This window comes from Canis lupus, chromosome 12, assembly GCF_048164855.1.
Source record: "Canis lupus baileyi chromosome 12, mCanLup2.hap1, whole genome shotgun sequence".
NCBI lineage: Eukaryota > Metazoa > Chordata > Mammalia > Carnivora > Canidae > Canis > Canis lupus.
Genome location: NC_132849.1, coordinates 6693940 through 6716360, shown reverse-complemented (window position 1 = coordinate 6716360; position 22421 = coordinate 6693940). Strand labels below are relative to the sequence as shown.

Here is a 22421-nt window from a genome sequence, read left to right as displayed (position 1 = left end):
GCCTAATACCAAAGCTGTTTGCATTACTGATTGAGGGGCCGAGTCTGAGTGCTTCCCTACCCCACAAAGTCTATCATCCTTCTTTCTTTCTTTAAAAAAGATTTTATTTATCTATTCATGAGAGACACAGAGAGAAGCAGACACACAGGCAGAGGGAGAAGCAGGCTCCCCACAGGGAGTCCAATGTGGGACTCGTTCCCGGGGTTCCGGGATCACACCCTGAGACAATAGGCTCAACCGCTGAGCCACCAGGCGCCCCGCCATTTTTTTTCAAGGTCATGGCATGGAAGGGACACAAAAGAGAAATATGTACAGGGCCAAATTTTATTAAGACAAACTACATATATTATTTCCTGTTTCATTCCTGAAAGTCCCCATCACCAAGGACTGATCTCACAGGATTTCTAATCTAAGAACATTCATTTCACAAAACTCATTTCAGAGATGGAAGGAGAGTCTTTGTTTTGTTTTGTTTTGGAGACAGTCTTAATGCCAATGTCAGACAATAGATAAAAAGATGTCCTCTCCAGGGGCCTCTGATGACCAGTCATTCTTCCCTAAATGGCATCTGGGTTAGTCCCATCTACTTCTCTACCCTCATCCTTTTCTCCACCCACCAATAGCAGCCAAACATCAGCAGAGGGGCCTGGAGATGGGCAAGGGGGGCAGAGGCTGAGCCTCCTGAGCTTTCACTCTCCTCTGTCCTCTCCTCTCATCTGTGTAGGCCAATGCCACTGGCAGTAGTGAGGCTCAGCCTCTCCACCAGCTTCTGGAGGTGAGGGCAGGAAGACACAAGTTCATCCAAGGTTTTCTTTCCTTATTTCAAACTCCCTTCACCTTCACCCACTCTATCAGTGTACACACACACACACACACACACACACACATGCATTTAAAAAAGTAATCATCTCCCTTTAAATCTCAGTATCCAATTCTAAGCATCCTTTACTTTCATCCAAAATGGCAACCACCCCATTATGGATGGACTGAACAAAGAAAGCAGGCCAGTCCCTGGGAAGGCAGGGCTTTTCCACAGTCTGCAGTCACCACTGCTTTCCAGCAGTCTCATTAGGAGTACCAGGGAAACATAGGAATCTCTGTGCTCTTAAATGAGGCCCCTGCTAAGAGAGCTGGAGACTCCCTTACTGCTTCCATGCCCCTGCTAAACTCTCCAGGGAGAGAGAGATTTGGGGTCTCCATAGCTGTCATCACACCTCCTCTTGGCACTCTAAGTTGGCAGTCAAAAAGGGAAATAAATAGGAGGGAAAAACAGTTTTCCAGTATTTTCTCTTTTTTTTTTATTTTTATCTTCACAGCAGAATTATTTTTTTCCCAAAGGGAATCTGAGAAGCACAATGCCCTCTTTGTTTTAATAAGACCTGGGGAAATTCCAATGGCCTTCGTGACTGGTGATCTGGTCAGGATCTGAGAAAGGACGATGGCTTCTTGGGCACTCTGGTCAATAAGGTCTTTCGGGGAGCAGTGGGTGAACAGCTAAGGGAGAAAGGGATGGGATGGTTTCTATCATCAGGTTGAGCTGTAAAAGAGCCTCAGGATGACAGGTGGTGGCAAGGATTCCAGTGGAGCCTGTGTATATAGTCACTCTCTGGGGGAGCTTACACCCCCATGGGCTAGTTGTCACCCTGGCAGAAGTAAAGGCTGCAGCATCACCAAGATGGGACATTTGCCAGAGGTACATACCAAAGCACTTGTAAAGTTGAGGCTGCTGGTCAAGTTCCAAGGATGTCTTTTTAAGTAAGACTGGGTAGAGGGAAGGCAGCCAAGGACAGCCCAAGGCCACCTCACCGTCACTCAGGATTTAACCCATTGAGACAACAGATTCAAGAGCACATCTACTGTAAGGTCCTTGATCGATGCTCTTTATTGGCTGGGAACTTTGGGCTATTACTTGCAAGAAGAAGGGTGATCAGGTCAAGGAAGCTGTAGAAACTTGGAGACCATCTGGTATGTGGTGGCTGGTATGTAGAGAGCCATTCTATCCTTCTGGCTATCCCTCCCAGGCCAGATTTACCACTGTTCCCTTTTCTTCCTCTACCCAGTTGACTAAAGAACCCAAAAGCCTTCTACACACACTGAGTAGAGGATGGGAAGGGACAGCAGCCTGAGAGGGAAGCCATGTTTCTGCCTGCATTCACAGAGCCCTGGTCCTACCTTCTGGAATAAATGAGCAATGCCATTGGGACTTGAAGCCCAAAAGGAACAGAGCAGGTATGAGAATGAGAGATGGGGTCAGTAGGGATACATCTTCCCTCTCTGAGCTTCCTTTGTTCCCACCTGGTCCTGGTTCCCCCACATTGGAGGGTCACACTGATAGATCATCTGACCTGGCCTTGCTGCTGGCCTTGCTGAGACGGCGCTTGTCGCTCTGATAGCCATGGGGAAGGCGGTGACCTGGGGAGGCTCCATTAGGTACCTCAGGCTTCTGGGCATAACGGATATGAATGAAACCCTCCCCAGGAATTGGCTCCTGGCCTTGCACCTGCTCAGTGGCCAGATTGTCTGTGTTCTGCTGGGAAGCCATCTTGTTACTGAAGGGATTGAAGAATTTCCCCCCAGGGCCATTTTCCAGACACTGATTGAAGTCAGGGGGTGGTGTGCAGTTCTGGACTATGCCAGCCGAGGGTCCAGGAAGCTGACACTCAGCCATGCCCTGCCCAGACTTGACAAAGCGCTGTCTGAGCTTCTTCCAGCCCAGGTGGTAGAGTTCAGCCAGGCTGAGGAAGAGGGATAGTGCAGCCACAGCCAGCATGAAGACAATGAAGACATTCTTCTCTGTGGGCCGGGATACATAACAGTTGACGGGGTGGGGGCAGGGACTCCTGCGGCAGACATGCAGTGTGTCCAGGAAGATCCCATAGAGAAGGTACTGGCCCACAATGAAGGCCACCTCCATGGTAGTGCGGATCAGGATACTGCAGACATAGGTGTTGAGCAGAGTGCCCTGGAGGACAATCCTTCCATTCACTTCTTCCCAGCAGGACAGCTCTGCCTTCTCGGCCACTGGGTACTCGTAAGAGCCAGCGCCCCGGGCCTCTTTGGCCCTCTCAGCCTCCCGCAGCTTCCGCTTCTCCTGCATGCGCACCGTGTGCATGGCGTGGCCCATGTACACCAAAGATGGTGTGGACACGAAGATGATCTGCAGCACCCAGTAGCGGATGTGAGAGATGGGGAAGGCTTGGTCGTAGCAGACATTCCCACAGCCAGGCTGCATGGTATCACACTGGAAATCTGCCTGCTCATCCCCCCAGGATGACTCGGCAGCTGTGCCCAGCACCAGCATGCGGAATATGAAAAGGACAGTGAGCCAGACCTTGCCTATCACTGTGGAGTGCTTGTGTACTTCCTCCAGGAACTCGCCCAGGAAGCTCCAGTCACCCATCTTGGCTCAGCAGCAGACGGCCCCCGGGACTTCTGTAAAGGGAACAGAGAGAAAGAGAGAAGAGGAGAGGGATGCTTCTGCAAAATCTGGAGGTCCAATCATGCTCTAGGATTCCACTGATCCATTCTTTAAGAAAGTGCAGCTCATGAGTCAAATTCACCTAAAAAGCTCTCTTTTTTTTCAAACCAGCAAAGGTAAAAGGAAATATATTAGAAATTGTCATGTTAGCAAGATTAGAGTGTGATTCCCACACTTGAATGGATCTAGAAATCAACTGAAGAGCATGTTAGTGTGGGTTCTATGCTGCTACCTCCAGAGAGTCTACTTTGGGAGATCTGGGGATGCCCCTGGAACCAGGATCTGCCCCAAGCTGCTGAGGTTACTGTGAGGCAGGCAGTACAAAGACCAAGTCTGGAGAAACACTGGTAAGGTGGGAAGCACATAGGACTGCTCGCTGCCCTCATGAGTCTGGCTGTGTGTCTCACTGAGTCTGCATCCTTGCCTGTAAAAGGGGGATGGGAAACAGCTGCATCAGAGTTTTGAGGGTAAAATGAGATGCGGTACATGGGTACTGAATCATAACTCAAATATTCCTATGTTTGAATGGCTGAGGTGAAAAGAATTATTTTGGTCCAGAAGGCAGAACTAGGTGAAGAGGAGGAAGTGAGGGTAGAGTTAGCAAGTTTGGCCTCTCAGAAGGCATCTTCTAACCTTCAGAACCATCCTGAGCTATATTGGGAGGTGGCGAACAAAACCGTGTTGGGTCACACCACCTCTGGGTGCTGCAGACGAGTGCTCAGATTTCTCCAGCTGGCAGGCAGCTGGCAATGCCCATCTCCAACATCGCAGTGCAATGCAGCCATTCCTGGTGTATGACTTGCCTTGTCCTTCTGCAGAAGATCCCTGCGCACAGACCTGCTCATCCAGAATAAATGCCCCAGACCATTATGTCCCATACAGAACCTTCTGTCAGCAGGCTGTTTCCTGCTTCTTTAGCCTCATTTCCTGTCTGTCCTCATTAGTTCCTTTTTTTCCCCCCACCATGCCACATCCTGGAAGATTCCCAGGTGCCCTCTTCGAAGCCCTCCTACATGCCCTCTTACCCCTCAGAATTTAACCCTTATGGCTCCCTCCAGTGCTCCCTGCTCCTTCAAGCTGAGCCTGTCAGCTTGTCCCTGTGGTGCCCTAGGGACCCTCAGTTCCCTCCTAGCACTTGCCTTCTTGTTTTGTGGCCCCCTGTCCATCTGTGTTCTTCCAGTAGGGGCTCCTTGAGAACAGAGATTGCCTTTTCCTCTGTTTCATCATCATCACCTGGCCCAGAGCCTGACCTGTGGAGTGGGTGCTTAGTAAATCTTAGTTGAGTGAATGAAGGGTGGCACACTCTGGTGTGACAAATCAGTTCCCTAATCCTTGCCTGCATCCCATCAGCAAGGTGAAAAGGCCAGATTTCACTTTCTACACTGCGGTTAGATCTGGTCAAGTATGGCAGGAGTTTGACGTAAAGGGAGTACTCTAGAAACTATTTTTCCATTCCTGGATAAATGGAAGGTTCCTCACTGGAGGTCCCCTCCCACACACACCCCACCACCCCCACTACTTCCTGCCTATGGACAGAGCTATGTGAGCCAAGATGTCTCAGGCTGTTCTCAGAAATGCCAACCAATGCCAATGTCCTGAGGCCTCTGAATCAACTCTTGAATCTCCTACCTCCAGAATTCTTACTTAATGAGCAATAAGTGTCCTTATGGCTTAAGCCTCTAACCAATCCTAACCAACGGAATGACAGAAAGAAAGAAAGAAAGAAAGAAAAAGAAAGAAAGAAAGAAAGAAAGAAAGAAAGAAAGAAAGAAAGAAAGAAAGAAAGAAAAGACCTGAACATAAATATTTCCCTCTTGCAATCATAAAACCTCAGAATCTAATGGGACCTTAGATATTATCAAGTTCAAGCTTTGGCCTTTACATCTTTGCTGCCAATGTGCCCCTGAATCCTATCTGAACATTTTTTAGGCAAATGAGGAAGGACAGGGTAGGGTGCCATATTTCTCCGTGCTGGCATCCTTGATTCCTGAGTTGATACCTTGACAGAGACCAGCCTCCTGGTGCTATCTTTTCCCTGCCCCAGCTTCCCAACCCTGAGAGTCCACACATGAGTGGAAAGGGATTTATCTCTGTTATCCTCCATATCAAAGACCCAACAGGTGGTGAGGCCTTTCCTCTGGTTTGTGATCAGACATCTGCCCTTTCCCTTAAGTGGTGAAGGGTCCCCCTCCCTTCTGCCAAAATGTGGAAAATTGTGGTGTTTGCTCAAAGGGAAAATGGCTGATTAGATAAGAGTTCGAACCATCTGTCATCTCTTCTAGGCACGTGCATAGTGTTCAGCATCTTCAGGGTCATCCACACAGAGACCAGGATGTGTTGAGTGTCTGAGAGAGGGGAGGGGAAGAAGAGGAGGGAGAGAAGGGAAGCAGAGGGAGAGAAGGGAAGAGCAGGAGCAAAAAGAAGGAAAAGCAGAAGCTGGGAATGGAAAAAGAAAGACCAGGTAGTGGTTAGGAGAAGATAGTTTGGGGGTAGCTAAGGGGAGTTCAAATCCCTGGTAATATCTCTGAGCTTGGAGAAGTTACTGGATCTGTATCTCAGTTTCCCTAACTGCAAAGTAAGGATACTCTTATTTAGCTCATCAAGTGTTACGAGGTGATGTATAAAAAGCACTTGGCACAGTGCTCAGGATGTAAGAACTAAAGAATAAAAGGCAGGCTTTACTAGCAAAGAAAGTGTTTGGGGAGGACAAGAATGGAGGAGGAAGAAAGAAAGAGTAGAGAGAAGTGCATTACAAGGAAGAGAGAAACACGGGGAAGACCAGAAGGGAGAAAGTGAAAGGGAAACATAAATGGAAGTAAAAAAGAAACAAAAAGGAAAAAAGAGAAACAAATGTCATATTCTTCCAAAATTTGGGGCAAGTTTTCCAATCCCTGCAGTCTTTTCCCTTGATCTTCTGGCTCTGCCACTCATTCCTTGCAAGTCCCCTGGGAGGTCTAAAAATAGGGCCAGGCAAAGAATGTGACACTCTGGTCTAGTCTGCCAAGAGGCTTGATTGCTGACCCCCTCACTTGTGGTGCAAGAAATCCCACCTGGAAGAAAGGTACCAGAAAGGAACCCTGTGGAAGAGGAGAAAGACGGTTATATCAGATAGGCTGCCTCATCGGGAGGGAACAAGAGACTAGCTGACAGGGTTGGGGGGTAGACCCCCCCAACCGTGTGCCCTGGTGGCAGGAAATAGTGTGCAGGACCTCCCATTTGTGACCTCCTGGTTGACCCAGGTGAGGTCAGAGAAACTTAACATTGCTACCATGTACCAGCTGCTCAGTTTATAATATGAAAGTCAGTTTCCCGGCTACACTGCATCTCTTTGAGGCCCCTACAACCTCAGCCAAAGAAATATGTAGATTAAATACCCATTGAGTTTACTGGGTGTAGAGCGTATAAAATGCTTTGTAGATTATTATCTGTTTCTTGGCAGGAAGTGTGTTAGGAGGGGCAAAGGAAGCTGCCCATGCCATGAATAAATTCTATTAAATACAATGGTCATAATATACCTCACTGCTTTAGCTGTGATCTTCACTGGCTTCCTACTGCTAATAAAGTTCAGACTCTTTAACTTGTACTTGAGATCCTCCACAACACAGCTTCCTATCTTATTCCTTCTCCACTCACATACCCCACACTTAGGCTACATGACTCCCCATACGTGTGTACATGGCCCACACCATCTCACTTTTTTGTCTTAGCTCCTCATTCTCCCTCTGTCTATAGAGTCCTTCTTCTCTTTCATTCATCCATTTAATAGGAGTGGTTACCAGGTGTCATATAAGGCACTGAAGACACAGCAGTTAAAAAGACAAAGAGTCCCTGACTTTACTGAACTAAACTGCCTTTAAATCCCTTAATGAAGGGGAGAGATCAAACACATTGCAAAAAAGCATCATGTGTGTTAACATTAAGGAAGTATAGGGTGCTATGGGAACACATAGCAAGAGGTTGACTCTGACTTAGGGGTTGGGGGGCCTCATTAGGTCAGGGCCCTCTAAGGAGCCCTGGGTAATTGAATTCTACAGCGCTTTGCAACTGATACAAGTTCTGAAACTCCAAGGCAAAAGAGATGGTCCCTAGAACCCATATGAGAATATCCCTACTCTGTAGTTTCTTCACTCCAAAATCTCCAGCATCTACTGTCAATGTGTCATATCCTGGGACAAAACAAACACTTGGGAGAGTCACCAGGGAACTCATTTGGTAATAGTGACATGGTGCTTAGACAAGAGGGAAAGGTCCAAAGGAAGACTTTTGTGTATAATGAGCATGGATCATTTTATTCCCTTACTTTGTGTATTATATGACTACAAATAAAATTCAGGTACCTATCTTCCCAATCTAGTGTTAGCATCGTTGCCTCCCTACACAGACAAAGTTTTCAATGAAAACCACCTTAGAGGTTAACATAAACTCATAGCTAGGACCTCCTCCTCTGACCCCCCAGATCTAGGTAGAAATGGAGAAGTCTTTTCTCAAATTGATCTCAACCCATTTTGGTCTCCTAAATTATAAAGACTCCAAATTACCATTCAGGATGTAGGATACATTCTCACTTATACGTGGCCTTACACCAATTTTCCAAAATTTTCTTTCTATCAGCCAATCCACAAGTACTTTATTGAGTCCCTGCTATGTACCTACCACTGTTCTGGGTACTGAAAATAATACCTAAGAGGTATCAGACCTGGCACAGATTAAGCATTATTCAATGATATCTATGAAATTAACAAAATCAGGCATGATTCCTGCCCTCAAGCATTTAACAGCTTTTCCCTTCAAATAAGTAATTGACTTCTTAAAGTCAAAAGCCCTGTATTCTACTTTGTATTTTTATTGCATTAGGTTCTCACATTAGGTACATAATAAATGCTCTGTTAATGACTGAAAAAATGTTTGATCTAGCAGTAAGATTGCAAAGTGATCCTAGGGAGGATCAAATCGTCCTTCTTAAGTCTAGCAAAAAAAAGAAAAAGAAAACCTTACAGGGCATCTGGGTGAATCAGTCAGTTAAGTGTCCAACTCTTGATTTCAGCTCAGGTTGTGATCTCAGGGTTGTGGGATGGAGCCCTGTGTTGGGCTCTGTGCTTGGTGTCAAGCTTGCTTAAGATTCTCTCCCTCTCCCTCTGCCCCTCCCCACCTCTCTCTCTCTCTCTCTCTCCCTATCTAAAAAAAAATAATAAATAAAACTGTATACAGTTCAAGATGTGCTTCTCCTCCCTTCTCTTGTTGACTTCAAGACGACCATATTTGTTTTGTTCGTGACCGAATAGAACATAGAGACACTCTATTTTTATTGTTAAATGGAGGAATCCTCATAACCACTTTGTGGGGTGATGGTTATTGCCTCTGTTTTTGCAGAGGAGACATCTACGAAGGTAAGAGATTTGCACAAAGAAATGATGATGAATGGAGGTAGAAATTAGACCACTCCAGAGTTTCTGATCAAGTCTGATGCACACCAGAAAGTGCCCTCCATCTTTCCTCTGAGGGTGGAGCCCATCAATTCTTATGTCTCCCCACTTCAGAACTTCAAGAACTCCTTTGTCCCCTAGGGAAGTGCGTTATTTGAGACATGACTGCCATTTAATGATAAGACCTGGCGGTCAGCTTTTAAGCAATGAAGCAAATATTTATGATGCTCCCTTGATATGACCATCACTGGGTGGGAGCGCTGAGGGGGTTATGGGAAAGTACAATTCAGTTCACCTTCACAAACATTTACTGAGTGTCCACTTATTTGCTAGAAGTTAGGGACCCAAAGATCAGTAACACTCTATGTTGAAGGAATTCAGTGTCCAGTGAGGGATATAAACACAACCAAACTTGCAAATATATTGGGCTTTCCTGAAGAGGCAACCCCTGAGTAGGAGTTAGGTAGAGGTAAAGTTTGTAGAGGTGAGGAGTAGAGGGAGGTGCAGGAGAGATGGGGGCATTCCAGAAAAAGGCAACCACATAAATAAATCCACCAAGTGAATGAAAACCAGCATGGTTTTAGAGGACAATGAGCAAAACAGGGAAGTAGTCTGCAGAATAGGATGGAGGGCTTTGGAGGCCATGCCTAGGAATTTAGAGTATTTCTCAACCCCTACGATAGACCATGTTCAGTACATGACTTGTTCCTGTGGGCAGACCCTTATGGTACACAGCCCTCAAATGGGGTGGGGACATAAGGCACGGCCCAGTCAATAATCACCCTGCTGGTGGCAGCCCTTTAGTAGTAGCTGCAGCCTACACTAGGTAGGCTGACAGGTGCCACCCAGTACACTCCTAAAACAGCACCCTGTCTCTCCGGCTCAAGAAAGCATATTGCAAGTGAGCAGGGAGCTACCAGAGGGATGCCTTGAAAATTCTCTTCCTTTTATTCTATCCTCTGGAGCCACACATAGCACTTTTTCTAATTTCTTTGCCTCCCACCCCCACCCCAGGTCAGCAGCTGGGCCTTGGACTGAACTGTAAAACCATTAGGGTTTCAAACACATAATGAGAATTATTTGCTCTACTGACTGTGTATTATCTCTCTAACTCTACCCTAAGCTCCTTGAAGACAAGGCCCATATTTGTTCATCATTGTAGCCTTCCCCTAAGTCCCTGGACCCCCCTTTCCCTCTTAGTGTTTAATACTGTGCCTTGCACCTGGTAGGCTGACTCATGCACTTTTAAAAATCAACAACAGTAAACGAATTACAACATTCAGCTCACTCAAAACATCTAATGTCAGTAGATGGGCTCCCTAGGATGTGACCTTTGGGACCTGAACAATGACTGTGGTGACTAGAACACTGGAGAGACAGAAGTCACTGAGCCTTCCTTCTGCCCGAAACAAAGTCCTCGGCTCAGCCAAGCAGGACTGGGTGTATCTAGAACAGAGACACATCTGCTCACCATGGACTATTTCTTCCCTACCTCCTCCCCACAGATCACTGGGGAGCTCACCCAAGTTTGTCAAAATTAGATTATAAGACCACTCCACAGAGTCTGAGTCTAATTCTGGACAATGACACATGTTCTGTACATTATCTAACAGATCTCTGGTTCTCAATAAAGGTTGTTATTTACAGTAATAATAACAGCACTCTGGGCCCATGTTAGAATTCCACTCCTGACACAATGGAATGTGGTACAGAGCAGGGTTGACTTGCTTCCCAAGTAAGAGAATTCTGTTGTAAAAGGACCCAAAGGGCCTCACTTAAAGGATCCTTGGACAGAATATCACGTGAGTGCAACCCAGTTCAGAAAGTATTTATTGAGCTCCAGTGCTATGCCAGACATCAAAGGTGGCTTTATAAAGTAAAGCACCAAATATAACATCATCTCAGAATTCCTTTGTAACTTATTCATTAATATACATCTTTCTGATTTTCCCTCCCCCCAATAGTTTCTCACTAAAATGGGGAGAAATAGGGAAGATTGCAGAAGAAAGAGGTCTTGATCTTCAGCTACTTCAGCAATTTTGATTATCCTTGGAGATTCTCAGCTCCATTTCCCAGTTTATCTTAAGTTACATAACAAGAAACAAATCTCGGTGATAATGATAATAATAAAATTAAACTATTGAGACCTCTTTGTTTGCCAGACATTCTATGAGTTTCTTGATATATTTTTTCTCATTTGATTGTCCCCTTTATACGGGCTCAGAGAGGTTGATTAAGCAACATCACTTGAGGGGGACTTGCTGCTAAGTGGTGGAGTTGGAGACCAAACCCAGCTCTGATCTTGTCTGACAGCAATACCCCTGCCTTAACAACTGTGCTAGATTCTATCTAAATAACCTAAAGTTCCTTTTTTTTAAAAAAAAAAAAAAACCTTACCAGAGGCTGGCCACTTTGACAGAAGGTGAGTGTTGCAGGTGACTGATGGAGTTGATTTGTAAGTGCTTGGGGGGTAATTCTCACATTTAGAATTTCTACTCTTTTCCTGACTGAGGTTTGGGGTAGCCTCAGGGGAAACAACTAGGTAGGTGATACAGCTACAGCTAGTGAGCTAGGCCTTATGGTCAACTTTCTCAGAAGTCCAGTGGGGGCTTGTACCCCGGAACCTTGATCACTGAAGAGGAGAGAGGGAGACTGAGATGAGAGGAGACAGATGGAGAAGATGAAGTGTCACTTTTGTTTTCCTTTGACTCCAGCCAATGGCAGATAATTAACCTCTCCCAATTACATTATTTTATTCTAGCAAGGACAGAGTGGTTCACTCAGAAACACCCAGCTAGCAGACAATGGTTTCAAAGCCAAGGAGGTGAAAGGGAGCAAAGTGGGGAAGGAGAATTATGCTGGGATAAGTAATTTTCTTGTTAAATTGTTAGGAGAAGAAATACTTAACTGGACATGAGTAGGAGGTGGTGGCAAATGGAAATATTCGATTTTAATGAAATATTGAGAGGTTCTTATTAATTACTCCTAGAGGTTGATTAAAACCTATGCAGTTATTAATGAAAATTATATTTATGAGACACTTAGGTTTCCTTATTATTATTATTCTTTATTATTTCCACCTTCCTGTCATAGATTCATAGTATGGTGGAGCTGAAAGGAATCTAGACATTAATCAAAATCAATCCTTTATTTTAATACAAGCTGAAGACCAGGGTCCAGGGAACTTAAGTAATAGTGATAACAGATAGCACTAAATTGAGTGTTTTCCATGTGTGACACATTTACAACTATACTTTTAACCTTTATATTAACTCTGCTAGGAAAGTAGTTAGTATCCCATTTCACAGCTGAGAAAACTGAGGCTTGAAGGTCAAGTAACTTGTAGAAAGTCACACAAGTGGCAAATGCTGCATAAGTGTCTCGCAGTTGGTGTGCCTGACTCCAAAGCCTACCTTCCTGCTGTGTCTCTAAAAGGGGAAGAAAATCAAAGAGGCCCTGGCATGGACAGCTGGTGACAAACCTGTGACCTGAGTTCTGCTTGGTCTCTTAGCTCCCCAGGCAGGGCTTTTCCCACTCTCCCTTAAGAGGCCCAGGGTTTTCCTTTTAGCCCCTGGCTTATTGGCTAGCCATCCCTTGCATATGCTGTTCCTAGAATTAATGATTCCATCGAAGCCCTCAGCCCACAGTGGTCAGGATTCCCAGACTCTTCAGCATCTGCCACCATTTGGCCAGAATTCACATATAGAAAGTTATTTCCTTTTTTAGCCACTAAGTGCTCTTGGCTGCAGCAGTGTCTACTGCCGGGTTTTTGGCGGGCCAAACAACAGGCTCTGGTGTTCCATTGATGTCAAATTGTAACAAGAACAACTGAAACAAAAATCAGAGGTGGGCCCCCTGTTTCCTACGGAATAGTGGGATTCAAACCCTGCTTCCATGCTCCAGTTGTGCGTCCTTAGGCAAGTCACTTAGCCTCATAGTTTCCTCCTCATCTGAAAAAAGGGAATGTTTATTCATGGGGATTAAACAATATGTGGACGTATGGAAGCGCCCAGAACAGTATCCGACACATAGTAGACACTCAATATGTTAGTTCCTTATTTTCTAATGTTTCCAGTAAAGACTCCTCTCAAGTATGATCCAACTAGCCAACCTGATGCAGAATTTGGCAGTGCAGCAGGCTGGTTAGGGTGACACAACAAGGATGCTCACCAGACACTGGGTGGGGGAAGGTGACTGTCAGAGGTGAGGCAAACACGGGAGGTGGGGAGGATATTAATTTCACTGTGCATTTGTTATTTCACTAGGCATTCAGACCCTGGGGGACAAGAGTGGAGAAGAAGGGAGGTACAAGTCTCCACTCAAATCAGGCCCCTCTTATTCTTGTCATTGGTCCAGAGTGGTTCCAGACTTTTCTAAGTCAAGTCTTTGGGCCTGGAGATAGACTGCATACAAGTCCATACTATAAAATGTGTGCTTCGTGTAACTCCTGCCTTCTGAAATGCTGCAGCACTTTTGAATCTGATCACCACGCAGTCCAAAGGCACATCCGGAAAGTAGGTGTGAAGCTGGTTCAGTTCCTCTTGGTAGAGAAACTGGTCACTTGCGGAGAAGGGCCATCCCAACCGCTAACCACACCTGGCCTCTCCTGAAGTTCTGAATCATGAAGATGCCAGGATGGATTTTCCAGATTTTCTGGAAGTGGGACACCAGGGCGGCTCAGTGGTTGAGTGTCTCTCTTTGGTTCAGGGCATGATCCCAGACTCTGGTATTGAATCCCGCATGAGGCTCCCTGCATGGAGCCTGCTTCTCCCTCTGCCTGTGTCTCTGCCTCTCTCTCTCTCTGTCTCTCATGAATAAATAAAATCTTAAAAAAAGAAAAAGATTTTCTGGAAGTTATCTGTGAACAAGAGCCTTGAAAGAGGGGCTCTTTCGAGTCCCAGCTGTTTCTCTGTGACTCTAGATGAGACATTCCCCTCCATGAGCCTCAGTTTGCTCACACGTAAAAGAAAGCAGTCAAGCTGGATGGTTGCTAGCTCTAAGTGGCCCTTTTAGCTCTAAGTTAGAACATCTAGGGGGTTTGTGACTTGGCCAATTGTGATAATATGGCAAGTTAGTGGCAAAGCCAAAAGACAAAGCTATATTTTCTGACCCCACCTCCAGCTTAAAGATCAACAAAAGTAGTCCCAGAAAACAAAATCTGTGGTCATAAAAACCAAGCAGTACATTCTTAGAATTACATGTCATGGTGAGCCTTCACTGTGGGAAAGTTTTTACATCAAATGAGAAATGGGCTGAGGACTGAGAACCAGGCAACCTGAATTCTACCCTATTGTTCTATTGTTCATTGAGCACTTAATATATTATAGCCATTTTATTTTTTTTTTTTGAATCTTCTATTTATTTATTTGAGAGAGAAAGGGAGAATGAGAGAAAACACAAACAGGGAGAAGGAAAGGGAGAAGCAGGCTCCCCACCCAGCAGGCAGCCCAACTCCGGGCTCGATCTCAAAATGCTGAGATCATGACCTGAGCCAAAGGCAGCCACTTAACCAACTGAGCCACCCAGGTGCCCCTATAGCCATTTTCTTTCTTTCTTTTTTTTTTTTTTTTTTAGATTTTATTTATTTATTCATGAGAGACACAGAGCTTATGTCTGTGTCTGTTATGACTCCATGCAGGGACCCCGATGTGGGACTTGATCCCGAGTCTCCAGGATCATGCCCTGGGCCGAAGGAAGCACTAAACCACTGAGCCACCCAGGGATCCCTTCTATAGCCATTTTAAATACAGGTTTCCTCACTATCCAAAAAAGTAGAGTGTTCTATGAAGCCATTTGTAAGCTGAAATGGCATAAAACGAAGAAGCAATGACCATTTCATAAAAGTGAAATTTCCACCAGTGAAAGCAGGTACTGTAACATAGGTCTTTTGTAAAACCGAGGTGGGATAAAGCAAATGTTGGTTAGTGGGGAAACCTTCGTTTTATTTTACATTATTTTATTTAATCTTTATAAAATCTTACAAGAAAGGCATTTATTAATCTCTTTGGCAGATAAGAAACTGAGGCTCAGAGATATTAAATAATTTGCTCCAGGTCACACAGCTGAAATTCTAACCCAAATGTGACTCCAGATGCCCAGGCTCTTCCTTCTGCCCAATTCCTGAATTAGATAAACTCTAAGATCCCTCTGTGCTATTTTAATACCTCTGATTCTGAGACCTCCTGAGTGCCTTTCTTTATGAAGGTGACTGATTTTTTCTTGCCCAGGGTTTGCTAACATCCAGAAACAACTGAATCACAAAGTGGCATCAAGCTATCATTCTCCAAGAACCCGCAGCTTCTGACTATAGAAAGGGAGTCAGCGGGGAGATTTGAAGCTTCCTGGAAAAATGGGCATCTCTCACCTTTGGAGCCCCCAGGAGGCCAGGCTGCACTGTGGTAACCCTGCCGGCCGCCAGAGCCCAGAACCCTCCACCACACTCACCCCCCCAACAGCCAGCAGAGACGATGAGGAGCAGGTGAGCAAGTAAATGTTGCTGCCAGGAAACAAGGTGGTAGAGATACTTAAATGGAAGAAACAGGGAGGCCTAGGGAGAAACGGAGGCTCAGAAAACACAGCTGAGGATGGAAGTCAGAGGGGCCTGGGTGTGAGTGAGCAGAACAGGATGTTCTCCCAACCAAACTGACCTGACTCACTGCGTCATCCCTCGTGCGTCACTTTTCTTTTCTAGACTTTGTTTTTACTGTTAGTCAAAGAAATGGACAGGCGATCTAATGGGCCTCTTCCAGTCCTAATGGCCTAAGCCTTTTGGCAAGGATTAGAGCGCGGATAGGAGTCAGGCAGCTAGGAGACAAGAACAACAACCACTTTCAAGAGCCCAGCAAGAACATCCATGGGGTTCTAGGCCTGTGGCAAAGCAGGACAACACAATTGTGTCACTGCTGTGGCTCAATGAACTTTATGTACCTGGGTGAAGGGATGGCCAGAGGGTACCAGTTTGGAAGCCAGGGAACACACCTCCAGTTCTTCTCTGTTACGCACACCGTGATCAGGAGACTGCTCTTTGGCAGCTGCTGAGTAAGGAAAATATGTGGAGGGACGCCAGGGAAGCAGGCTCCAAACAGCCCTGCTGCCTTGGGGAACCTGCTGGAAGGTGGAAAGTTCAGAGCTGTCCCTAGGGAGCAATGAATCAGGTTCTCGAGCTGAGCCGGAACTCTGGAGGCCTTGGGCGGAAAAGATGAAGGCCCACTGGTATGAAAGTCAGGCTGGGGTGCCTATAAATACCAGCTGGTGTCCCCAGTGGTGAGCCATGCCACCTGGCAAACGAGGATACTACACCTCCACATACTGGTTTTGTCTCCTCTCCAGTTTTGCTAGATTTCACCTGGGTCTCCTGACTCCCTGTCCAGTGCTCTTCACTCTGTCCTTCCTTGTCTCTGGCCAGTCAGACCCAGTGTGCCAGAGCCCTGTGAGATGCTGAGGAGGAAACACCAGGAATCCCTCCACATGATGGCATACTGGGAGGGGGGATCAAGTTAAAAGTGAACAAGAGCACAGTAAAGATGTGAAATCTTTGTGTTGAGCTTCCCTTTTTCATGGTTTTTCATGGTATATTTGAGCCTAAGGAATCATAACCTTGTACGATGTTACTGCTGAACAGAACTGGAGGGATCTTTCCACTTCAAACCCCTCATTTTCTTTTTCTTTCTTTCTTTCTTTCTTTCTTTCTTTCTTTCTTTCTTTCTTTCTTTCTTTCTTTCCTTTTTCTTTTTCTTCTTTTTCTTTCTTTTAAAGTAGACTGTACGCTGGAGTAAACTCACAACCCTGATATCAAGACCTGAGCCGAGATCAAGAGCGGCATGCTCAACCAACTGAGCCACCGGGGTCACCTGCAAACCCCTCATTTTCTAGATGAGGAAACTGAGGCCCAGAAAGGGGAAGTGTCTGGCCCAAGGACACACAGCCACTCACGGCACCATAACCCAGGTATCTCAACCCCCAATCTGGGTTCTTTCGCCACTGGCTCACAAGAAAGGTCAGGTTGCTAACAGAAACTTTTGTGCCCTGCAGCCATCTACCTCACCCTGTACCCAGGAGGAAAGGCGACCATCAGTGGGCATCTCTCTCCACTTCCACTCTGGGTCTTCACTAGCCTCCTTCCCCCGACAGCAAGAGTGCGTGGCGGCCAGATTGCTCAGAGTACACAGCGGGGACATGATACTCTGCAGGAAACTAAGCAGGGAATATTTTTAAACCACCCAACATGCCTTAGGGGGGAAAAATCAAAACACTCCCGTAGATGCTGCAGAAAGCATTTCAAAAAAGATTCCAAGCCTAGAGGAAGCACAGTAAAACACTGATGGTTTTTGTTTTTAAAGGGCCAATTCCATCTTAACCAAACTTCTTGGAAATGGACCGCTGAGCTGCTTGGAAGATGCCCCTGGAGGGCAGCAACTCGCCAGAGGTAGACCCACTCCAAGGGCCCTCCACTCATATTTCTACAGCTCCTTATAAATCAAGTGAGTAATTTCTCTGCTGCTTCACAACCATCCTCCTCAATATATCCCAACCTCACTCTCCCAGTGACTAGTAGGGATAGAGAGAATAAGCCCCCAGGTACAGAGAAGGAGCTTTGTTGTTCTCCAGCCTGCAACTCCAGGCTCTCTCTTCTGGCTCCTTCCCATCAACTGGTAGTTTCATCTCTTAAAAGCAAATCTATCCTTACCTTTTCCTTGGTCCTCCTCTCTGGAATTTCCACAGGCTTCCCAGCCGCCTCCTCCACTGCCCACTCTTCTCAGCTCTCAGCCTGTCAGTTACTCTCTCACCCCCTTTTGACTCTGTGTCTGTCGCCCTCCCTCCTCCCACTCTTCCTACTCTTTCACTCTCCACCCCCTTCCCCCAGGTCCCTCCCTCCCTGCTCTCCCACTTGCTCTTAGAATCTTTGCTCACTTCAAAAGTTTTCTTCCCTCTACTTCCCTGCAGTCTCTTCTCACTGCTCTTTCTGGAGGAGACAAGGAGACAGAGATGTCTTTCCCACCACTCCACCGCCCTCCCTCCACTGTCATTGTCACCACAGTCCTGGCACCCTCCTTCTCCCTGGCGGGTGGGGGGGCACGCCACATTACCTCCCTAGGCTCCACAGAGCCTCCCAGGTTCCTCTGGCCATCACTGTCTTGGGGCATCAGGGGAAAACTGGCATTACCCAAGAGATCTCTTTTCTCCATCCTTTTCCTGCTGTCAGAGAAAAAGAATGTTCCTTCATGGAACAGGTCTTTTTGGGACCTCCACCCTCCAGCTAGCATTGGAAACAGTCTCACAACTCACAACTGCCAGCACCCAGAATAGACACTGGGGGTAACCAGAAAGCTCCAAAGGACAGAGAGAGGGCATTCCCACTGACCAGGATCATAAGCCTCTCTCCCCTTTCTCAAAAGGAAAGAGAGCGCCTTCTATGTGCCCAACACTGTGCTAGAATACATATATATTCAATTTTTTAAAATTTATTTATTTATGATAGTCACAGAGAGAGAGAGAGAGAGAGGCAGAGACACAGGCAGAGGGAGAAGCAGGCTCCATGCACCGGGAGCCCGATGTGGGATTCGATCCCGGGTCTCCAGGATCGCGCCCTGGGCCAAAGGCAGGCTCCAAACCCCTGCGCCATCCAGGGATCCCTATATATTCAATTTTTATTTCACTTAATCATTCCAGTTTCCAATTCTACAAGGTAGACATTCCTACATTTGAGGATATTCAATCATGGTAATCCAGTTGGCAAATGGTAGGGTTGGGATCAGAAGTTTTAGTCAAAGCCAAAATTCACTTCTGTGCTCCTAGAAAAGCATACAGGTTTCTCAGCTGGAATCCAGTGGATGGAAGTAAGCTTATCTCTTATAAGATCATATATCACAGGTAAGCAAATTTAGAAACTGAGAGGCACCTTTCCCCTCAAGCTCGCCTCATTCTCAATTCCTTAAATTAAGCACTTAGATGGACCCAGTGGGAGTGTGACAAATATCTACAACAGAGGTTGCTGTAAGTGGACTGAACAGAGACAAACCAATGACCAGGAGCCCACATGTTATGACATCAAGAAGAAATCTGCAGAGATCATCTGGAACAGCCATGGAAAGTGAGGCTCAGAGAGTCGAGGCCACTTGTCAGTGTCACGCACAGTAAAGTAGGTGGCAAAGGCAGAACCAGAACCCAGATCCGTTCCTTTGCTCCACATCATCACCATCACAAATAGCACTTTTCACACACATTCCAACATTTGGCAAAAGCTGTTTGTTTCTTTAGTGGGTGATATTTTTCATGGGTGAATAAGCTTAGGGTCGGCAAGAGGGGAAAGAATGTGGGGCCAAATCTCCTCTGTCCAGGGAGGCAGCAGCCCTATTGAAAACAAATTCTGGATTCTGGATCCCTTAGTCAAGTTTCTTTTTATTCCTTTGTAGCATCAGAGCAGAGTCTGGGGCTAACTTGTCTGGGTTTGAATCGGCAGATCTCTACCACTTACTAGCTCTGTAATACTGAGCAAGTTAACTTAACCTCTGTGCATCTCAGTTTTATAAACTGAAGATAATAACTACCTCCTAGGGTTGTCATAAGGACTAATGAATATGTGTAAAGCACTTAGGACAATGTCTGGTGCATGCTAAATGCCATGATGTGATGTCACTGCACAATCAACACAATACGATAGCAGTCTCTTCCTGCCTGTTCTTACCATGGCTGGGCCAATCTCCTAGGATAGAATTTATCATGTGAAACCATAGAGAGCTCTGATAATACCAGTTTCTTCTCCACAACAGAGATTATCCCTACACTATGGCCTTGTCCCTATATCCCAGTCACTCTATGATACCCAGGGGCTCCTGGAAACACATTATTATCTCCACCCAGAAGATTCGCTACTTAAAGAACTCATAACTCTCAGTTGAAAGATAATCTGGCGCAGCGGTTTAGCGCCTGCCTTTGGCCCAGGGCGCAATCCTGGAGACCCAGGATCGAATCCCACGTCGGGCTCCCGGTGCATGGAGCCTGCTTCTCCCTCTGCCTGTGTCTCTGCCTCTCTCTCTCTCTCTGTGTAACTATCATAAATAAATAAAAATTTTAAAAAATTAAAAAAAAAGAAAGATAATCTGGGAGCAGGGAAGATTCAGTGAAGTATTAATTCCTATATCACTGCTGATAGAAGAAGAGGTGTTGCCTCTTCTGGCTTACATTGGTTTACAAAGAGGTCTTACCCATTAAAAAAAATAAGACCAAAGTCAGAGAGGATCTGGAGAGGAAGTCAAAGAATTGGTCAACAACACCTGTAAGGGAAAGGCTGTAGAAGAGGATGGCAAAATAGGCTTCATTCAACATTTACTATGTGATAGGGTTTATGTGAGGCACTCTTCACCTTCTTCTACTTGGAGATGAAAAAACAGAGGATGACCTTCTAAAGATCATATGAACCATCTGTCAGGGTCTCCTGGATAAGGATTTGCTGGCCACTGTGGAGCAGCCTATGCTAAGTATGAGAGAAGGGCCATTTTTTTGTCCACAAGAAGCTGGCATTCTAGTCAGCTATGTAGACAAAACAATTAATATAAATGGCAGTATTCAATATGTATTTGTGCTCAATGCATGATGATATAAAAAAGTTAGGTGAGGAAAAAATGTTTTGGAAAACAGGTTCATATGGTATGATTTCTTTGTTGTGTTTTAGTGAAGGAGAAAAGGCAAGGCACATTTATTAAAGGCCTTCTATGTACTGAGCATTTTCACCTCACAACACTACAAGGTAGATAGAGCATTACTATTTCTGTATTATAAAAAAGAAAATTCAGAGAAGTTTTGTAAATTGCACAAGATTACTCAGTTAATAAGTGGAAAAAAGGCACTTTCTCACCATGGCTATAGAGGAATTCTCATGAAACCCGCTCTGGTCAGAGCGGAGGGCACAGGGCCCTCCAGGTGGGAGCAACAGGCCTGCAGATGCCACAAGAAGAATGGGCTCCAACGGCAAGAGAAACCTGTATTTGACCATGACGATGAAGGTGGCATAGCTCCATCTGAGATTTCCAGACAGAGGCAAAATCACCTTTGTACAAGTCTTTTAAAGGTGGCATTTTGAAACTACTTCTTTTTTGCTTCTCCTTAGAGGCGAGAGGGCAGATGAGGAGACTTTTCAATGTCCCCTCTACCCAATGAATCTCTGACTCCCCAAGTTTCTTTCCTAAGACACTGTAGTCCAGATGTTTAAAGATCCCCCTCCCTTAGAATCTACAACCATAACACATACAGATAAGTTCTGTCAGCATCTAATTATGAGAGTGATGAGTCCCCCATGCCTCACTGGAGGTCATAAAGAGGTAATTGGAGCCATGGTTAGTGGGCTGAGGTCACACTTCTCTGCCGGTAGAGATACAGACACCACAGGCACACGCCGTCCCCTTTAAGACATTTGCTTTCCAGATAGTGGCTAAAATGGGCAAGAACACCCTGTTCCAAGAAGCAAAAGAAACACAGACTTCCTTGCCCCTGGTGCTTTGGTCTATGAATCTACTCTCAATACATCTCAAATTTTAATCCCAAAGAAAAGCTCAAAGTCACATCCATACCTTTTGTTGGGCTTAAGGCAGATGGGATCTTTTGGGATCCCAAACTTAAGAACTCTTTTGTAGTGAGTGTGGGCAAGTGGCCTCTATGGACAGACGTGAGAAGAGGAGAGAAAAGTGGAGGAATCCAGTATCAGCCAAGCCTGACTCTCTCCCACTAAATTCAGGGCATGAAGGCAACAGCTGGATGCAGCCTCACTGGAGTTCTGGAGTCCCTGGACCAGGGATTTCATTTTATGACAAAAATAAGACCTTTGTCTAGGAGATCTTGGGATGGCCTTTGCCCTCTAGATCTGAAAGGAAGTCCTTGAAGGCAAGAAGACTGTGAATTTGATGTTATCTTGGTTATTATATCATTATATGCAACATCTAGAGTTGCAATGAATACCTTGAGCACACTTCTTTTTCCTCTAAAAAATTATGCATCCTTGGTCTATCCCCACCTACTCACCTCACAAGAACCGAGGAAGACTTGCTTTTCCTTTTTCCCCTTCTCCTTTTGAAAAGTGTTCTCAGTCACACCCAAGGTATGATACTAGGTGGTATATTGGCAAAAATAATAAAATACAAGGTCAGGAAACTTTCTACCAAATATGCCATTAACTCAGGTGCCCTCAGACAAATCATGCCAAAATAGAGGCATTTTCTTGCATATAAAATAGAGATGCAAAATCCCATGCCTGTCTTGATAATTTAGACAATAATGTTCAAAACATTTGAACATTTTGAACAATAATGTTCAAAACCTAATTCAACAACAAAGTTTACACCTCCTTCTAAATTAATGTCCAGCTTCAACATTAGCTACTAGGGTCAAATTATTATAGAAGATAAGAGTCATTTAGAAGATTAAGATTATTCCATTTCTTCAAAGTTTCATGTCACATTCAGTCAGCTAAATATTCATGGTAGAATGGATAGGACTTGGGTCAAATAACCTTGTGGGTAAGAGTACTT

General features: G+C 45.4%; 1 protein-coding gene across 2 annotated transcripts in view; it reads right to left on the bottom strand.

Moving 5' to 3' along the window:
* Nucleotides 1–306: 306 nt before the first annotated feature.
* The window catches only part of GJA5 (gap junction protein alpha 5), a 39820-nt gene continuing 17705 nt past the window's right edge, over nucleotides 307–22421 (bottom strand). Inside the window, exons 1-2 of one of the 2 annotated variants that reach the window (XM_072769476.1) lie at nucleotides 17588–17733; nucleotides 307–3432 (exon numbers count right to left, since the gene is read on the bottom strand). In XM_072769476.1, coding sequence (XP_072625577.1) covers nucleotides 2324–3400 — 1077 coding nt within the window. In that variant the 5' untranslated portion in view covers nucleotides 3401–3432; nucleotides 17588–17733 and the 3' untranslated portion in view covers nucleotides 307–2323. Of the gene's footprint in view, nucleotides 3433–17587; nucleotides 17734–22421 lie in introns of those variants that run through there. The other variant, XM_072769477.1, reaches the window with a different exon arrangement.